The sequence below is a fragment of the Pelodiscus sinensis genome, chromosome 17 (assembly GCF_052426305.1).
Source record: "Pelodiscus sinensis isolate ZL-2025 chromosome 17, ASM5242630v1, whole genome shotgun sequence".
Taxonomy (NCBI): domain Eukaryota; kingdom Metazoa; phylum Chordata; order Testudines; family Trionychidae; genus Pelodiscus; species Pelodiscus sinensis.
Genome location: NC_143068.1, coordinates 34,603,273 through 34,622,988, shown reverse-complemented (window position 1 = coordinate 34,622,988; position 19,716 = coordinate 34,603,273). Strand labels below are relative to the sequence as shown.

The 19,716-nt window shown below is 49.3% G+C and overlaps 1 protein-coding gene across 1 annotated transcript in view; it reads left to right on the top strand.

Moving 5' to 3' along the window:
• The window catches only part of NOL4L (nucleolar protein 4 like), a 113,836-nt gene that overhangs the window by 11,628 nt on the left and 82,492 nt on the right, over positions 1–19,716 (top strand). The window contains exons 2-3 of the mRNA XM_014570850.3: positions 13,643–13,798; positions 17,460–17,571. Coding sequence (XP_014426336.2) covers positions 13,643–13,798; positions 17,460–17,571 — 268 coding nt within the window. The remainder of the gene's footprint in view (positions 1–13,642; positions 13,799–17,459; positions 17,572–19,716) is intronic.

Here is a 19,716-nt window from a genome sequence, read left to right as displayed (position 1 = left end):
TATAAAGTACCCCATAAAAAAAAAAATAAGTATCCCCAGTACCTACACTTTTCAGACACACACATTTTTTTTCGACCGTTGCAACACATTTGTTTAAACAACTTAATCGTAGCTGGGCAGGCGATTGACATTTTTGGGTATAAAAAGTACAAAAATAATAAAGCGCTGTCAAACTTAAAACAAAAATTCAGTTTTCTCCAGATTTCAGTTGTGTGGACGTACCTCCCAGACTTCCCGTACCACGGGTTGAGACTCTGAATCAATGATCTTCCTCTTCAATATTTATAACTCCTCCTATTTTGTGGATCATCTGCAAACTATCTGAGGATTTTATGTTCTCTTCCAGGTCACTGATAAAAACATTAAAAAGCTTAGGGCTACAAACCAATCCCTGTAGGACCCCACTGGTCACACACTATCCAGTGATAATTTTCCATTTACAATTGCATTTTGAGGCCTATCAATCAGCGTGTTTTTAATCCATTTAATGCATGCCACATTAATTTTATCTCATTCTAGTTTTTTAATCAAAATATATGGTACCAAGTCAAAAGCTAAGTGTATTGTGGCTACACTATTACTTTTATCTACCAACTTGTAATCTTATAAAAAAAAGATCACGGTAATTTGATAGGATCTATTTTTCATAAACCCATGTTCATTTGCATTAATTATATTACCCTCCTTTAACTTGAAACACAAACTTGCCCATGTTGACTAGGAATCTGTTCCTGGAGCGTGCCATCAACTTCTGCAGAATCTAAGTTTTTGTTCACACACAATATGACTTTTAAAGTCCATCGCTTATGTTCACAAAGCCTTCCAAAGGTGAATCTAGCAGAACAATACATGTTTTCTGTGTCATCAGAGAGAGAATGCACCCCCCAACCCCTGGGGAAGGGCAACCCAAGTCTAACACCCTTTCCCTCACAGACATCACCATCACCCCATCGGGGAACTGGGTGTGGGGCCAGCAGAGATTAATTTAGTGGGGGACTGATGATTTCAGGCCTAAACAGCTGTGGGTTGCTTGGTCAGCAAGCAGATAACAAGGCTGATGAGAAGGTTTAATCCTTATGCTAGGAGGTGTTGGCTAACATTTTCATAATCTGCTTAATGCAGGTTGATGAAGTCTGCATTTTCCTACATCCTGCCATTCCCAGGGAGACTCCAGGAATGACCCATGTAGGTTACATTGCCTGGGAACTATGGGCTGAGTTAAGGGTGTTGTGTAGTCTTAGTTCCAAGTTTCTTGACTTTGGTCAGTTTGTATTAGTTTTAGCATTGGGGTAACTTACTTTACACAGAGTTTTGCTTGTCGTTGTCCCTGGACTGTTGAACGGCTGTAGCAGTGTTACCTCTGCTCTGTAGTTTCACTTTGACATCACAGTGCTACTACAGATGTTGTGCATATACACAGTGCCCCTTAGCATCAGCTCTTCTCCCTGAATGCAACAGAACTAGGCCTGTGGAAGCAGCTTAGAACTGTCCAAAGCCCAGCCTGAAATTTGATTACCTCCTAAATAGTCCGTTCTACTGTCTTATGGTCCCTCTCCTAACTGGGGACACCAGCTCTGGTGCAGGAGAGGTAGCTCCTCAGTTGATTCAGTTCCCAAATATATAAAAGCATGGTGATTTTGTGAATGTGCCTCGCTTAGCTCTCCTGCAGTGCAAAAATCCTCCATCTCTGGAGCCTACACATACACTAAGCCTGGGGCTGTAGTGGTTTCTGCCCACCACCTCCAGGTAGCAGCAGAACAGAGCTAAAGGGCAGCCCAGTCCCTCTGCTCAGGGACATGCAAAGCCACAGCTATCTACTCCAGCCTCAAAAGTCTGTTGCACCCCGCCCCCAGGCTACTTCCTATCCTGTCTCACCTGCTTGCTCAGCGGCCTGTCAGCCAAGAAGCCTAGCACAGATCTCAGCCCTGAGCCCTGTAAAACGTTCCCCACATTCCTCTCCTGAAATCGCTCTCGCCAGCTTAGAGAAAAGGACAATTTCCTGTTTCCCTCTTCCCAGAAGGCCTTGCTTTCAGCCTGTAGACTGCAGCTCACACTCAGGATCTGGGAGGAAGATAGGCTAAGGTCTGAATTATTCTGAAAGGCCTTGTGACAGTTTAAAAACAGTGGCCATCTCCCAGTAGCTGGGATTTCACCTTGGCACCCCCACAGAAGGAATATATTTCTGCAACTTTACAGTCCAAAAACTGTAGCCATCTCTGCCTCACAAGTATCTACCTTGGGGAACCTAGAAACTCTTGCAAGCTAATCCTGCAGCTCTGACACTCACTGTGTGGCTTTGGGAAAGCTGTCTGTTCTCTCTGCCTCAGTTTCCCCAGGTATACTAATCCTTGCCTGTCTCATTGGGCTGTAATGAAGATTCATTGGTTAACACGGTTGATCTGTTCTCACTGAAGTCAATGAGAATCCAGCTATAACTTCAGGATTGCATAGGAGTTTGAAAATATTATGTGATATACAAGGGCTTATTAGATGTAGTTGGAGAAGGGGAGAAAATTGATGAAAATTTTAGCAACAGGTTTTTTTTATGTTTTCCAGCCAACTCTAGAGATGATCAGAAAATATTCGTAGAAAAAGACTTTCAGGGAAAAACAGAGGAAAAGAGCAAAAATGTCATGAACAATTTTTATTACATTAGTATATGGCTGGTGCCATATGAACTTTCTCTGTCTCTCTTCTTAATGTTGGTCTGTATTACAGCACACACCTTATCCAATGCACTGTAGACTGGAAGAAAGACTGAAGTTCTAGGGCACTATTTCTTCTTTTTCATAGCATCAGTAGAGGGAGCCTGCTTGATTTAACATATTCCCTGCAAAAGTTGCTTTTATCCTACCGCTAAATACCACAAGAAGGGAACTTCCTAGAGCCCTGTAGAAGTCTAAATACAGAAGTCAATCAAGGACCAGCTGCCCATAAATGCACAAGTACCAAGAACACTATCTTGGTCAAAAGTTTCCAGAGTTCATATTGAAAATGGTCTCCCTTTCATTATGAGAGCGGGGTGTGAAGAATGAATCGTTGTCGCACATAATAGATTTTGGGGACCTGAGTTTGAAGTTGGTTGGAGCAGTTTGCATTCAGGCGGGCTCTGCTGAGTGAATTCTTATGTCCTGGTTTGACAGGACTGGATTCTGCACTGTTGGTTGCAGTTCTCTCTCTGGCTGATAGCTTGAGGTGTAAATGTTTTTCACTAAATTCCCAATTCCAGTTGCCGATAGGCAGGTTTTCCCTAAACAACAAGGATTGGAAAATAAAATAAAACGTGTATTAAAAAAAAACAACCCAACTAAGAGAGAAGCAAAACTTCCTGAGATGACATCATGCATGCTTCATAACTCCAAGAGGTGTTTGACAGACTCTCTTGACCTGAGCCTGACAAAGTCACCGGGAGTTTGCAGTAAGGAGTGACAGGCAGTTGTCTAACAGAGAATAGGGATGTTAAATATCAGTTAATTAAATAGTCGATTAACCTCATGAATTCTTATCGGTTACTTGACGGTTCTATAGTTCCCAGGCAGTCCCTTTTTGGAGGGGGTGGGGCCTGAGTTCCCAGACCCAGCACGAGCTAGAACCGAGCTGGGCTGCCTACCCTCCTGGCTCCTAATACACTTTAAATGCAGAGCCTAAATGCAGAGCCGCAGCGGGGGTAGGTCCAGGACCCAGGGCAAGCTGGGACTGAGCCGTGCTGCTGGCCAGCCTGCTAAAAAATTTACTGGCAAAGGGGGGGGGGGGGAATGCGTGTAGTCTATAGCATTAACCTATAAGCCTTTGCTTATCAGTTCATCGGTTAATTGACTATATTATTCCATCCCTAGTAGAGACAGACGCACCCCCGAGTGTGGGATGCGGGGAGAAAGGTGTATGGAAACAGCACTTATCACTGTGGGCTCAGGATTCAACTCAGCAAACGCAATTTCAGGTCAATTCAATAGCACTTAATTGGAAAGTTATACAAGTGTAACAAAAAGGCAGGTCAGAGACCTGACACATGGCACAGGCAGTACCGCACCCCACTACGAGACATTAGGAACTCAAGCAGCGAGAGACACAGAAATGGTCCCCTCCCAATATGGGGCTTAAGGGAGGTGCTTGGAGTGAGAGGGGCAGAGACGGGCCCTTTTGCAGTGTGTGGGGAAGGAACAGAGACAGGAGAGGTGGGAACTAAAGAATATCAGTAGAGGGTCTGCTGTATGGACAGAAAATAGAGCTCTGCCACTATCAGGCAGCGCTTCATTGGCAGGAAGTGGCTTTTTATTGACAGGAAGTTGAATTCAGCTGGTATCAGCCCTCAGTCTGAAGGCCAGGAGAGCATTTATCTTTAGTCAAACAGAGCAGACAGGGATACACTAAGCCCGCCCAGCACCCAGCTAAGCCTCTTGTACATTAGGACTAGCATTGTTCCACCCCAAAAGTTGCTACTTTTCTGTGGGAAAAAAAAGCTGGTTCCTTAGGAAGAGCTGGCTGTTCCATTGTAATAGGCAGGGATTCTTTCTCCTGGCCTATGCGGGTTCACAGCTTCAGGCCTCAGGGCTGCTTCTGTGCCCACACCAGAGGGGAGCCGAGGATCCTCAGGCTATTGACTTGGGACTTGAGAGTACCTGGTATCTTGCAGGACAGTCCTTTGCAAGTCCTTTGCTTGCAACTCAGATTAACCGGAGTCGGAGGTGGATGCTCTTGCTGATGGATAGTTAGTGCTATACAACGCAAAGCCCACCCCTCATAATTTGGTCTCTTTCAGAGATGCTCTGAGCCTGGATTCATTCAGCATGGGAAGGGAGTGTCTGGTTACTTCTCTGGAGAGGGTGGTGACTGGCACTGGGTCAGGGTAGAGGTCACTGGCATGGCAGCATGGAGGAGATCAGATGGCAGCTGGCTGCATTAGACACATCACACAGAGAAAAGACACTAATCTTTCTTTTTCAACACCGCCCCTTCCTCTAAAGCTTATGCTGCACCTCTCTCTGATGACAGTGATCCCCATCACACAGTACCTCACTGATGGACCATTAAGGGTTGCAGAGCAATGTTCTCTCAAGTCTTTTCCATCCATGTGCAGATTTTTTCCATTCATATGTGGAATAAATTTTATGTGCACCAAGGCATGTGCAAATGTGCACCACCAGTAGAAACAAAACCTAGCTGTAGGTGGCATTTGAATCTCTCCTGAACAGCTGCCCGAGCACACAGCCCTCCAGTGACAACCCAAACCATGGTGTGGGAATAGGGATATTAGAAGGCGACATGTAGCAGTCTGCTAAATGAAAAGACAGGATGTAATGAGCTATATAGACAGAGACACTGTAATGGGTGGGAGAGAGTTCTGGACAAGAGGATAAGGGTTTACAGCCATAATGAGAAGTAGAGCTGAGGTTTAATGGTCAACAAGAGACAGCGGATATCTGTAGGACAGAGGACAAGTCAGAGCTGAGTGAGGCAGATGAGAGAGAGGACAGGAAGCAAGCAGGCCGATGTAAGATGGAGGGGGGTGTTTGGAGCTGTAATAAAGGAGGGACGATAGAGGGATTGGTAACAAACAGAAGTCACATCCCTTGCAAGGAGTGGGTGGGTGGCTTATGCATGATGGCTTGTGTGTCTAGGGAGGGAGGAAAGGACAGGTGAGATAAATTTCTGGTTGCAGCTGGTGCACATGGGACGGGAGGGATTTTGAATGTGCAATAGGAGCCGGACGTGAGGCAGGGCAAACAGCCCTGCAGCATCCTCTCGTTCTCATCCCCACCCAGTGTGGCTGCCCCGGTCGAGGGGATCCCTCCCTGTCCCATGAAAAGGACCCCTGTGTCTTTAACACCCTCCTCCCTACCCCCTCGCCGCCAGCCCCTAGTCTCTGAGCCTTTCCCCCTGCACTGACAGCTGGTATCTAATTACTGTGTGAGAATGAAAAGTCAGGCTGTCCCAGCTCGAGGGAGCGCGGATTAACGTCTCCTGCAGAATACACTTCCTCTGCCGGGTTACCATGGTTACCCTCATTACCTGCCTGACGAAGAGGCGCGCGTGGTTCCAGCAGGGCTTTTAAACTCGGGCCTGGGGAGGCCGGTGGGTGGGAGGCCAGGCCGGGGTGGGGAGGGAGGGTCCTTTCCTCGCGGCGCAGCCTTAGTGCGGAGAGGAGTTGGGGTCAGGCCCTGCCGCACGCAGCCAACCGAGCAGATGTCACCGAGGCAGCCTCTGTATTCTGTCAACAGTCATTAACACTCGCCAGGGAAGGCGCCCAGCCTGAGCTGGGCGGTGCAGGCACCAGGCCCTGGCAGCCGGCCACTCTGGCTGCCTGCAGAGGGAGGGCGGGGAGCATGGTGCGGTTATTAAAGAGGAACAAGGGCCCGGGTGGGATGGAGCCTGACTCAGAGGCTCTGCCGTTAGGATGCAGGCCCCGAAGGCAGCGCCACGCGGGGGCGCAGGGTCGTGGCCCGCAGGGGTTTAGCGCCGTGTCCCTCGCCAGTGCCGGCAGATTCCCCCTTCCCCCTCCTCGGTCGCGGCACCAGGCGGGCGGCAGAGTTGGCTGTAGTTCACATGGCGCGCAGAGAAAATCCCTGCCCAGAGGGGCATGGACAGGGGTCCTGCGCCAGGGAGGGGGGGAGGCAGAGAAGCGGGGGGACTCCTGAGTAGAGGAGGGAGCGTGGGCCTCATGAGATGGGGAGAAGGAGAGGAGCACAGGTCCTGTGAGAGAGCAGAGGGGGCACTAGCTCCAGAGGGGGGTTAGCGGGAGAAAGGGGCAGGGCGCAAGACAGGGAAGAGAGGGCGTGGGTGCAAGTCGTGAAGGGAACAGGGAGGAAGAGTACACAGGCCCTGCAAGGGGTACAGACATGGGCCCTGCGAGTGAAGAGAGCGGCAGAGGAGGGACAGGCCTCAGGAGGTGGCTGAGGACAAAGGCACGGCCCTGTGAGGGGGAAAGGGAGCGTAGGTTCTGAGAGAGGGGGCACCGAAAGGGTTGCCAGCTGCTGAGGTTTTCCGAGGCGCGTCCCTTATTTGAGGTAGAAATCTGTAAGGGTGCTCAGGGCACGCTGCCAGCTGCCCAGTCTTATGGGCTCAGGATCGTCCTGAAGGTCCAGTTTTTTGCTATCAGTGGGGGCGATACCCCTAGGCACTGGTCCCAGGAGTGGGAGACGGAGGGAGAAAGGGCGCAGCCCTCAGGAAGGACCGGAGAGGGCTCAGGTGCAAAGGCGCAGGCCTGTGAAGAGCAAGAAGGGGTCTGGGGAAAGGGTTGAGAAAGAGAAGCGCGCAGCCCTGTGACAGGCAGCCTAGGCTAGAGAGGGGCCGCGGGAGTGGCCTTTTTTCATCTCCCTGCGCCGTAAGATTGTCGTAACCAAGACGGGATGGGGCAGTTTTGCCAGCTGCGTTTGTGTACCTAGAATTTTGGGGCTGGGCCGACTGAACCGTGGCAGCGTTTTGATTGGAGGCACAGGGAGCGCATGGCTCTTGCAGTCAGTGTTGTGTGCAATCAGCACACCCCTCCCTTCCCGGGGCCTGGCTTTACCTGCGTGCCACTTCAGGAACGCCAGTAGGAAGAAACCGACCCCGATGGAAACCAGGGGAATCAGGAAACCCCGTGTGTGCAATGTCTCAGAAGCCACACACAGAACCCCTACGGGCTGCAGGTTGCCCACCACGGCTGTCAGGGGCAGTGCTATAAAATAGGAAAAAGGGATGCTGGTCCTATAAGAGGAGAGAGAGGGAGGAAGAGCATGGGCCTCAGGAAGGGAGAGGGCAGGCTTGGGGCCAAAGGCGTGGGCTCTGTGTAGAGGACAGGGAGAAAAAGCGCACACTGGTCTGGAAAGGTGGCAGATGGACCATGGGCCATCAAAGGGGGGAAAGAAAGTGCAGGTGCAAAGACACAGGCCTTGTATGGAGAGTGAGTGAGAAGTGAGCACAGGTCCCAAGAGGAGGTAACAAGGGAATGGGGCCCCACAAATGAGAAGAATAGACCTGGTTGTATGGTGATTATGCTACGGAGAGAGGACGCAGGCCCCGTGGGGAGAGAGGACAGGGATGCGAGGTCATAGACCCTGTGTGAGGGAAGATAAGTGTTGCCAGCTTTCCGGAGTTTATTGCGAGTTTTGCAATATTTGGTATTTTCTCAAATGTCACAGGATCACCTCACTCCTGGCTTAAAACTTGTGAATTCCCCCTGGTTCAAAATGACTGCCACGTCCTGTTACTTTCAAGGGGTGGGGTTGCCAACCCTCCAGGACTGACTTGTATCCAGGAATTAAAAATTCATCTTTAATTAAATATTATGTCATGCAAAGAAACCCAGGAATACGTCCAGCCCAAACTGGCAACCCTCTCAAGGGGGCTGAAGCCAAACTGCCCTCACAGCTCCCACCTACCCCTGCGCTCAATGAGATTTGAAGCCAGACTGCCTTTAGGGGTAAGATGGCTGCTGTGCTCGCATGAGGGGGCTGGAGCAGAAACTGAGGCAACAGAAGACTGTAGGGAGCAGGAATGCGCTGAAGAGGTGCAGGGGGAGGCTCAGGAAGGTGTGGAGGGATACAAAGGGCAGGGCAGACTCAGGAGAGAGCAGGGGGAGACGGTGGCAGTATAAGAAGGTGGGGAGCAGGAGGAGGCCACGGATGTCTGCATGAGGCAGGCTGAGGGGAATGTGGGAGGTGGAGGAGGAAGACTGATGGGGCAGGGTGCCGTGCAAGACAGAGGAGACTGAAGGTTTGCAGGGAAACCTGTGAGTAGGAGAGGAAGGGGAACAAAGGAATGTGGGGAACAGGAGGGAGGAGGAGGAGACTTGGGAATAGGGAGATCAGGGAGGTGCAGGAGGATCGTGAGGCCTGTAGAATAAGGGGTGGCAGAGTGAAAGTGTGAGAAGTGGGATGCTGTAGGTGACGGAGGGAAAATCAGGAGCAGGTGAATGTAGAAGGGGGATGGGACCAGGAGACTTTTGTGGGCAGAGGAGAGTGGATGATGTAGAGAGATCGGACAGCAATGACAGAGAAGGAAATGGCAGTTCCCCATCTTTTGGGGTTAGGAGTTGGCAAGTGGTCCCCCCAAGCAACTAGCAACGAAGTCAGCCTTTCTCAATGTGCACCGCAGGCTGAATTTTGTCCCTGAAGTGGACACAGACACTTGGAGGGTGAATGACTTCCCCCTGAAAGCTCGAAACAAAACAGAACAAAAAGCTAACCAGAAGGCAAATTTAATTATTTTTTGGGGGAAATAAAAAGCCTTGTGATTTTTCAGTCAGTCTCATAATATGGGGGAGAGGGTTGGCACATGGTTTTGAACACCTGTGGTGAGCCATACTGGGGGCGGAGGGAAGGGGGGCGGGTGCGGGCCTCATGATGGGTAGTTTATTGTGGTGTTTGTCAGGCTCACGCTTCCCCTTGAACTTGGAAGTCAAAATATGAGTTGGTTCTAACTCTCCGTAAATTCTACAGGGATAGGCCCAATCCATCTATCTTCCATTTAGTATCCAGTGTTTTTGATACAAACAGTGTCCCATCGGGCCTCACAGAGTTAAATACGCACAGCGGCACGCAGGAAAGGGAGAGGAGCCTAGAAGTAGGGTGGAGAGTCAGCGGGGCTGACAGTGGGAAGGGATGGAGAGGAAGGCCGGTCCTGGCTGAGTGGATAGGTATAACTGGACTCTGAGTTCTGCTAGTCCATGGAGCATTTTAAAAGGCAGGAGGTCAGCTTTGAACTGGACCGTGGCATGCATGCATAGCCCCTGGTGGCACAAGGATGAGGGTTAGGATAGTTGTTTAGGGGTGGGTGTGGATGGATGTGAAGCTCATTACAGCCCCCCTTCGAACAGATTGTTTTTCGGGAAGGAGAGGTCTCCTCCTGTCAGGTCTGTTTGTGGTTTTCACACTGAGCATTTCTCCTTTGTCCCGCTGCTGTAATTATCTTCATTTGAACTTTGCATTGGGGATTGGTGGTCTGCACACCACCTCCGAAGGCCCATTCCTCAGGGAAGGAGGCACCTCTGCCCTGGATTAAAATGAAAGCCCAGAAATAAAGGACCAGAGACTGTAGGCTCTATTCCTCAAAAGCACTGTCTCAGACATGGCTTTCTTTCCTCCAAACTATTAGTGATACCATCCATACTCCTATCCCCTTTCTAAATACCCTCTGTTATGGCTACCTCTGCGTAGACCTCAGAGGGTTCCCATGGGAAGATGAGATTTATGAACTCACTTTGCCATTATGTCTGTGTGTACCTATCTATCTAGAGAGAGCATATTATACGTATAATCCATACACTGAAATCTGCACAAGAGGCCATCTTCAATGGGCAATGCCCTGTCTTACAAGACAGCATTCCCCATATAAGGACAATAAGGAAGAGTTTTAAAGTCTATTAGGAAGAAAATGATACTGGTCTATTACTAGATGGAAAGGGTAGTATTGTCAGTGACAATACAGTTAAGGCAGAAGTTTTCAATTCTGTATTTGGAGAAAAACAAATGATGTAGCTTTATAGAATACCATTCTTTCCATCCCACTAGTATCTCGGGAGGATGTCAAGAGAGTAACTGAAGTGAAGACCTTTTAAAATCAGCAGTCCCTAAACTTGCATCCAAGAGTTTTAAAAGAACTGGCCGAGGAGCCCACTGGACCATTAATGTTGATTTTCAATAAATCTTGAAACCCTGGGAAGTGCCAGAAGACATAAGAAAGATGATGTTGTGCCAATATTTACAAAGGATAAATAGGATGACCTGGGGAATTTTAGGCCTGTCAGCCTGCCATTGATCCTGAGCAAGATAAAGGAGAGGCTGATACAAGACTCGATTAATTATCTTACTGCCCTTTCATTTTTTATTAAGGTCAATCAACATGGGCTTATGGAAAAATAGATCCTGTCAAACTATCTTGATTTTTTTTACAAGATTAAAAGTTTGTTAATTATTTTAATCAGGGAATAGTATGGATCTGATATACTTCTCTTGAACTTTTGTTTAAGGCATTTGACTTGGTACCATGTGGCAATTTGATGAAAAAACTAGCATGATATAAAATTGCAGTGGCACACATTAAATAGATTAAAAGCCAGCTAACTTATAGGTCTCAGAATCAATTGTAAATGGTGAATTGTCACCTCATAGGTATGTTTCTAGAAGGGTCCCATAGAGGCTGGTTCTTGGCCCTATGTTGTTTACCATTTTTATCAACAATCTAGAAGAAAACATAAAGTCATCAACACTGATAAAGTTTGTAGTTGACCCAAAAATTGGGAGGTGGCAAATAATGCAGAGGATAGATGCTGATACTGAAATCCAGATGGCTAGGTAAGCTGAACGCAAGCAAACCATATGCATTTTAATATGGCTAAATGTAAATGTATACATCTAGGCACAAAGAATGATGGCCATGCTTCCAGGATGGGGGCTTTCTCCTGGGAAGCAGTGACTCTGAAAAAGATGTGCGGGTTACAGTGGATAATCAGTTGAACATGAGTTCACCACTGCGCGCTGTGGCCAAAAAGGATAATGTGAGTCTTGGCTGCGTAAACAGGGGAAACTGCAGTAGGAGTAGAGCTATTTTACCTCTTTATTTGGCACTGGTATGACCACTGCTGGGATACTGTGACCAGTTTTGTTCATAGAATCATAGAGCTGACAGAGACCTCAGGAGTCATCAAGTCTAGACCCTTGCCCAAGGCAGGACCAACCCAACTAAATCAACCCAGCCAGGGCTTTGTCAAGCCGAGACTTAAAAACCTCTAGGGATGGAGATTCTACCCCCTCCCTAGGGAACCCATTCCAGTGCTTCCCCACCCTCCTAGGGAAATAGTTTTTCCTAATCTCCAATTTAGACCTCCCCACTGTAACTCTCCCATTGTTGTCTATAACTCAAGAAGTGTTGGAGAGGGTTTAGAGAAGAGCGACACAAAAGATTATTAAATTATTAAAAAATCTGCCTTTATAGTGATAGAGTCAAGGAGCTCAATCTATTTAGGTTCCCAAAGTTAAGGTTAAGGGGTAACTTATTACGGCCTATGAATACCTACACGGGGAACAAATATTTAATAATGGGCTCTTCCCGTTAGCAGAGAATGTTATAACATGGCTGGACAATGAAGCTAGACAAATTCAGACTGAAAACGGGGTATGAAATTTTAACAGAGTAATTAACCATTGGGACAACTTGCCAAGAGTTGAGAAGATTCTCCATCACTGACAATTTTTAAATGAAGATTGGATGCTTTTCTAAAAGATCTACTCTAGGAATTGTTTTGAGAGGGTGTTAGGGCCTGGGTTTGACAGAGGTCAGACTAGAGCAGGGCAGTCTGACTTTTTTTCAAGGTCCAAATATTGTGGTCAAACTGTAGTCAAGGTCCAGACTCCAGAGAAATAATAATGTTGAAAAAAAATGACAATTATCAGTACATAAAAAGATTTTCAGGGTCTGTTCAAAAGCGTTTGGCGGTCTGGATTGAGCCTGTGACCCGCCTATTGACTGCCCCTGAACTAAATGATCACAGTGGTTCCCTCAGGACCTGGAATCTGCAAATCCATGTTCAACACAGCTTTTTATCAGGCTGTCTCCATTGAACTGGAGATTTTTGAAAGTCCCTCAAGTGGTTGCTTAAGAACAGGGTTCATTTTTTTGGAATATAGTAAATGTGCACGCAAGACTCGATACAAAAATAGATGTGCAACAGGATGCATAATTTGCATGTGTAATTACTGTGATTGCACATGCAAATTTGGTATCTAGATGATGAGTGATGGGTGACATCCCCCCACATCCCTCCGACCCCCCCAACCTCCCGCACACCCCTAGAATAACTACTTTTACACTGGAAAAGGAATAGTCCTATAGCAGGGTTACAGACCACAGGGCTACCCCTCTAATAGTTTTACACTAGACTAGCTGTCCCGATCAGCTCCTCCCAATACGCCTGGCTCTGGTTCTGTCTGATAGTGACATTAGCCTCTTGTGTGTTCTGAAGGAGGCCTCCTCTTTTCCTGGCCCACCTTGCCAGCATAAGTTGGCACTGTTCTTGCCAGTCAGATAACAAGTACAGCACTCACCGCATTTCCCACCCACACCGGTCTCTCACCCATGCCGTGTGGCAGGATCACAGCCTCATTCTCCAGCAGCGATGGGGCTTCTAGCACTCTGCTGCTGTGTGGGAGAGTGATCTTGCAAAGGTCAGGGCAGGCTAGGAGGGTGATTGAGTTTTGTTCTTCAGGGACCTCATCCTGGCATCCCAGGGAAAGCGAGCCCTGCTAATTGGTCTGAGTCGGTGGGGGCTGCGTCTTGCCCAAGCCCCCAGCAGGGTTGCTAGAGGGAGCAAGGCCAAAGAGTTCCTTCAGCCTATTCCCAGCCTCGTGAGATTGCTCTAAATTATGAAAATGGACATTTTCAATTGGTTAAAATTCCACTCCAGACCCTTCCCTTGTTTTTGTTCTTGGCCCATTTTCACTGGCAGCTTCGGCAGCACAATAGCAGCCGCCGCCATTGCCCTGGCTCTGAGAGGAACCTCCCCGGGGCACTGTTTAATTTATCCCCCCCCAGCCGGTGTGCTCAAGGCAGCTCAGGGTTGGAACATTGTGCCTGTCCCCCCCTCCAGCCGCATTCGCCCGAGGCCCATCTCATCACCCCTGTCACCCATCACTGATACTAACTCAACTTGCCTGCGCTCTTGTAGGGGGCAGATGGACTGTCGGAGCCTGAGGGCATCTCTCTGAAACGCGTGGCTGTGGTGGAAGATTTCTTTGACATCATCTACTCGATGCATGTGGAGAACTCGGCAGAGCCAGGCAAAGCACCCAAACATGCCGGGCAGAAGAAAACCTATCGAGCGGTGAGACCTCCTCCTGTGTTGCCCTGACAGCCGGGGGAGCGCAGAGCCAAAGGGGAAAGGCCCCCTGCACGAGAAGGAGGAATGGGTCTGAGGTGGGGGAGAGCGCGCCCAAGTGAGAGGGCTGGCAGTGGGTGCCTGTGGTGGGGTGTGAAAGAACGGGATAAAGACACAGCCGCGGTGGCGAGGGGGCAGGAAAGGTGGGTGAGGGTAGGGGGGCAAGTGTGCAGCAGCTGGGAGGGGGACAGCTGAAAAGGAGCACACAAACACAACTCTACACATGCTCAGTGAAAAAAACCTCGGACGGCTTCGACCCTTTCCTCATCCTGAAGCGTTACTCAGGCGAGAGGGGATGTTTACCCACCCATTGTATCCCCTGCCCTACGCCATCTGCCTCTCTTCCCCCCTGCGCGGCGGAGAAACGCACGATTTCCGATCCGCGGCGGAAGGAAAGCACGCAGCCAGAGCCGCGATTGGGAGCCTGCTGTTCTCCTCCCAGCTCTGACTCGCTGGGTGGCCACGGGGCCATCACCCTGAGCGTGGTGCATTTCCACAGGCCCGTCTAGGCATCCTGCAGCCAGGGGCTGAGACCCGGAATGGATTTGTCCAGAAGAGTGTTCAGTGACGGTTACTATTTCTCCTGTCTCTCCATAGTCTTTCAGCGCAAGCGTTGGTGTCCCGTTCCTTTAGACGGGGCGCTGAATTTTACTCTCCATGTTCCTGCTGCTGTATTGAATCCTGACAGCCCGAGCACCTGCCCTCTTGGCAAACCCCCCCCTTACTAGAACTAGCCCTACAACTCATGCTCGAGACTCTCCTGAGCCGGACATGCTGCCCCGGTCCCTGCAATGCGCCCGGCTGCTGCTTGGGCTCATGCAGGTCTCGGCATGCTCCTTGAGTCCCCACAGGGATGCAGGCTGCTGAGTAGGCGCCTGTCCCTGCTCCAGACTGCAGACTCCACAGGGCTCTGCACACCGCTGGCATGCCTGCCGTGGAGCCCAGACCCCTGCAGGCACCAGCGTGCCGCCGGAGCCCCTGCGGGGGAGCGGAGAGCCCTGTGCACATCTCCTGGTCCCACTGCGTGTGTCCCTGCAGCGTGACTGCGGACAGCCATTCTCTCTAGCTGGAGGCAGACGACCTCTCCGTCACTAAGGAGGGCGACTCCACCAGCATGATCGCAATTCAGAAACTTTCCACTCATTTCCACCCTCCCCTGGTTCCTTCAATTCAGTTCTCTGGAGTACTAATCTGTGCACTGCACAGCCTCAGGGGACCAGACTGGATCCGTCTGTTTTCCCAGGCCTGCTAACAGCCCTCAGATAGCTCCAGGCCCCACCCCTCCCATTCCCTCCTGAGTTGAGATCATCACATTAACAGTGCGTATCCCCTCCTGGCCTGGCAGGACTTGACGGTCTGTCCTCCCTCGTGCCCCCTCACGCTGCCCTAGAATTCATTGGCTGGCAGGTTTGGAGTGTGACATCCTTTGCATTAAATACAGCTTCAGCTCCTGGTGGCTTGAGGCACACAGGGGTTCTGTCCGGATGGGCAACTCTAGAAGATTCAGTGTGTCCCCTGCTATTTCTCCCTCTCTCCACCATCCCTAATCAGAGAGTCACTGGAGAGTTTGCCCTTGTCCGTGACCTCCAGAGAGAGGCAATCAGAAAGGGAATTTGGATGGGAGATAACTCATCAAGGGAGCTGTCTGCTCTGCAGAGCATCAAATCAGCTGAGAAATAACAATGGTATCACTAAAATTAGCTGAAATTTGCAGCCGACACCGTGGGGCAGCTGGAGCGAATGAGATGTGGGAACTGGCCATAGTCCTACGGCTATGGCTACGGGGCAGTTCATAGTACAGTCGAGGTTCTCATGTTCACCAGCAGAATCCTTCACATGCCTGGTTTTTCAGTCCTTTTGCGGAGTGTTCCTGATGGCCGAATGTGGACAGACGTCTCACCGACACCTTGAAAAGCAAAGACGCCTTTGGAGCAAGATAGGCCTTTGTCTAGAGAGGCTGAGGGAAAATCCCATGCCATCCAGATTCTGCCTCCCCCATCTGAAGCCTGGGGCAAGATCCCTCTTTGAACTTTCCACCCAACTATTGGCATGCATGTAAAACTGGGGTTATGCTGCCACTTAGTGGAGATAAATGTCCCTTCCCCGTGACAACACTCGCCTCAGAAATCCATTTTAACCATTGCCAGCCAAAAGCTTGCCCCATTGCTCCAGAAAAGACCTCTTTTTCAACGTGTTCACATGGCAACCTTCTCACCTTACTTACGGGATAGACCATAATTGGATTTTTAAGTGGTTGGAAGTGCTGTTGGAGCCATGTTGGTCCCAGAATACAAGAGACAAAGAAGGGGAGGAAATATATTTTATTGGGCCAGTTTCTGTGGGTGAAAGAGACAGGCTTTCGAGCTTACACGGAGCTCTTCCGTTTGGACCTTGTCTCTCGTACCCACAGAAATTGGTCCAGAAAAAGATTTCACCTCACCCATCTTATCTTTCTGGATTTTCCATAGCAAAACAAAATGGAAGGGGTGCTTCTATTGGTTAGCGCATGAGCGTAGAAGCCAGGACTTCCTGGGTTCTCTTCCTGACTCTGCTACTCCCTTGCTAGGCCATCTCACTTCGACTAAACAGGGAAGGTCATTAACCTTTGGAACAGCCTCTCCAAGGAGGTGGTGAATTCTCAATCTCCTGCTACCTTCACATCAAAATTGAATGCCTTTCTGGAAGAGATGCTGTAGTCAAACAGAAGTTAATGGGCTTGATACAAGGGTAACTTGGTGAAACTCTTTGGTCTGTGTGTGATTCAGAACAGCCATGGCTCTGGCCTTAAAATTTAGCAAAATTTCAAACATATTGTCTTGATTTTCAGAGATGCAGAGCCACCTTCTGCATCCCAATCAGAATAGTGAGTGCCCACCAACACAATCAGGCTGCATGTTTGGATGCCTCAATATGCATCTAGGAACTAAACTTTTAAGCACCAATGTTTGCAAAAATTGGCCTTAGCTTTTCTTATTTGTAAAAGAGGGGTAACTCTTACCTTCCTCATAAAGGTGTTGAGAAAATTAATTCATTAATATTTGTAAAAGTGCTTTCCATTCCCTGGATAAAATGGGTCATAGAAATACAACGTGTTATTAATAAAAACTGATTTTCAGCGTGGAAAAGACAGAACTTCTCTCTAAAAGAGTAACGGAGTCTTCCAGTTACCGGTGTACTGGTAATGAACAGTGCAAACAGAACAAGAACCACAGAGACCTCACTCTCTCCCTGAGTTTTTAAGAACATACAGCTACACTGTTCTCAGCCTTTCCTGCGAGGAGCGATTGCAGGAGATGGCGTAGGAGCAGTATGGGAAGTCCAGAGGTCTGATCTTGTCATCTGGGGCCACGATTTGCCTTGTTCTGTGACATGCGGAGCACCCTCTGAGAGGTGCTGTGCTCTGCCAGCTACCATGAGGCTGATCAGGACACGGTGTGCGCTTCACAGGGGCGGGGCCGAAAGGAGTATCTCACCCAGAACAAATACCGTTCTTTCCTATGCCGAGCAAGGCGAAGTGGGACAAACCTGTGCTCACGGGTGTCGGTGGTTCTGCGGGTTAAACAGTCTCTCTTCTCTCGGATACACAGACCTCTCCTTGTTTCCCCAGATTGCAGAGACCTATGCTTTCCTTCCAAGAGAAGCTGTGACCAGGTTCCTGATGAGCTGCACGGAGTGCCAGAAGAGGATGCATTTTAACTCCAATGGCCTGGAGCCCAAAGGTAAACGCAAATGGGTTCTGCCAGCATAGATGACTCTATGCCAGCGGTTCTCAAAGCTTGATCCCCGTCACCCCATGGGGGGAAAGGAGGGCAAAGCCAAAACCTGACCCCCAAGGAATAAGGCGTCAGCCTCCCGAGCCTGGGATTGTGGTTCTAGCTCCACCCCACGTCCCTAGAGCAGGTGGGCAGCCAGGGCTGGAGATGGCATCTGCTGAAGGCAGGGAGTCTAAGGCATCGGCTGACGCCTTGTCACTCAGAGGTGAAGGCCTCAAGTGTTGGTTTCAGCGCCGGGCCTCAGCCACTCTAACGCCAGCCCTGGCGACCCCATTGAAAAGGGGTCCCGGCCCATGGTTTGAGAACGGCTGCTCTAGGCATTTCATGTTGAAATGCAGCCATTGAACGGCTCTTGGGATGCTGCGCATTTAGCAATGGTGTTTCTTTGCCAAATGGATTTAATTACCTATATGAATATATTAATATATTAAAACTGAGCTAACGGTGCAAAAATAACCCCCTGTTCGCGTTTTCTGCTCCTTGGTGTTGCTGTTTGCCTTTTCTCAAATGGGACAAGCACAACAGACTAGTCGGTTCCATGTCGCTTCTGGTCAGTGTCCCTTTCCGATTCTCTGGCATTAGCCCCATGCCCATGTCTGGGTCAGAACGACTGCAGATATTTCTGTTGGTGTGAGATTTTTGCAAAGGTAAAACTTCTATTTCTGAGCAAGTTTGAGCTTAAATTTCCTCCCTACACTCTTCATGCTGTAACGAAAGCTATGGACTAAGTTTGAATAGCTGAAGTTTCCGATAATAAAGTACGTAGTAGACCTGCAGGCTGTGAACCTATCCTGGATAATGGAGAGTTTGGATCATTACAATTATGCTCCATCACTAAGTACACCAAAGTATCTCCACGACTCCGGTGTTTAGTTTCATTATCCTTACTTTGTAAACCTATCTGCAGTAACCGCCCCTACACCTTCACATACACCCCTGCCCGCCTTACACCTTCACATACACCCCTGCCCGTGCAGGAGTGGAGAAGAGTGGCTGCTCTGCAGGGGGAGGGGGAGGGGAGCTGCACTCAAGGGGGGTGGGGGCAGGAGCAGGGATCGGGCCCACCCTGGCACTCACCAGCAGCCGGAAGTCCAACGACCCAGCCTCAACCTGCTCCGCTCCCTTGATTCCCAGCTCCGTTGCTTGAGGGCGGGGCTTAGAGGAAGGCATGGAATTGCCCCCACATCCACCAGCAGCAGGGGGAAGTGCAGGGATGTAGCTGGGATCTGTCGGAGTGGGCTGGGGCCGGTCACTCTACATCCCACAGCTGCCGGAGAGAGAGGGATGGGACCTGCCCCCTGTGACTGGCTCCAGGCCTCCTGTTAATCCCCCAGGCTGCTTTGTTCAGGGGAGGAAGCTCAGAGGAAGGGGGTGGAATGGGGGCAGGGAGTGGGTGGAGCATGGGCAGGAAGAGGCGGGGCAAAGCAGGCATGGGGGACTCTCTCGAGAGATCTTAGAGTCATTGGGTGTGTCTAGATTACACCTCTCTGTCGTCAGTGAGATGTAGATTAGGCATGTCGAAATTGCTAATGAAGCAGGGATTTAAATATCCCGTGCTTCGCTAGCATAAACATGGACGCCACTTTTTTTTCGAAACACAGCTTTTTTGAAAAAAAACGGCAGTCTAGATGCAGATCTGTCGAAAATAAACCCTTTTTCAACAGCTCCCGTAAACCTCATTTTTTGAGGAATACAGGATCTGTCGAAAAAGGGTTTATTTTTGACAGATCCGCGTCCAGACTGCCGTTTTTTTTCCCGAAAAGTCTCTGTTTCGAAAAAAAGCGGTGGCCATGTTTATACTAATGAAGTGCAGGATATTTAAATCCCTGCTTCATTAGCAATTTCGATGTGCCTAATCTACAGCTCTCTGTCGACAAAGAGGTGTAGTCTAGACATAGCTATTGTGGATAGTTCTCTGAAAACATCCACTCAGTGTGCAGCGGCAGTCAAAAAAGCAAACAGAATGTTGGGAAACATTAAAAAAGGGATGGAGAATAAAACAGAGAACCTCTTATTGCCTCTATATAAAACCATGGGACGCTCCCATCTTGAATACTGCGTACAGATGTGGTTGTCTCATCTCAGAAAAGA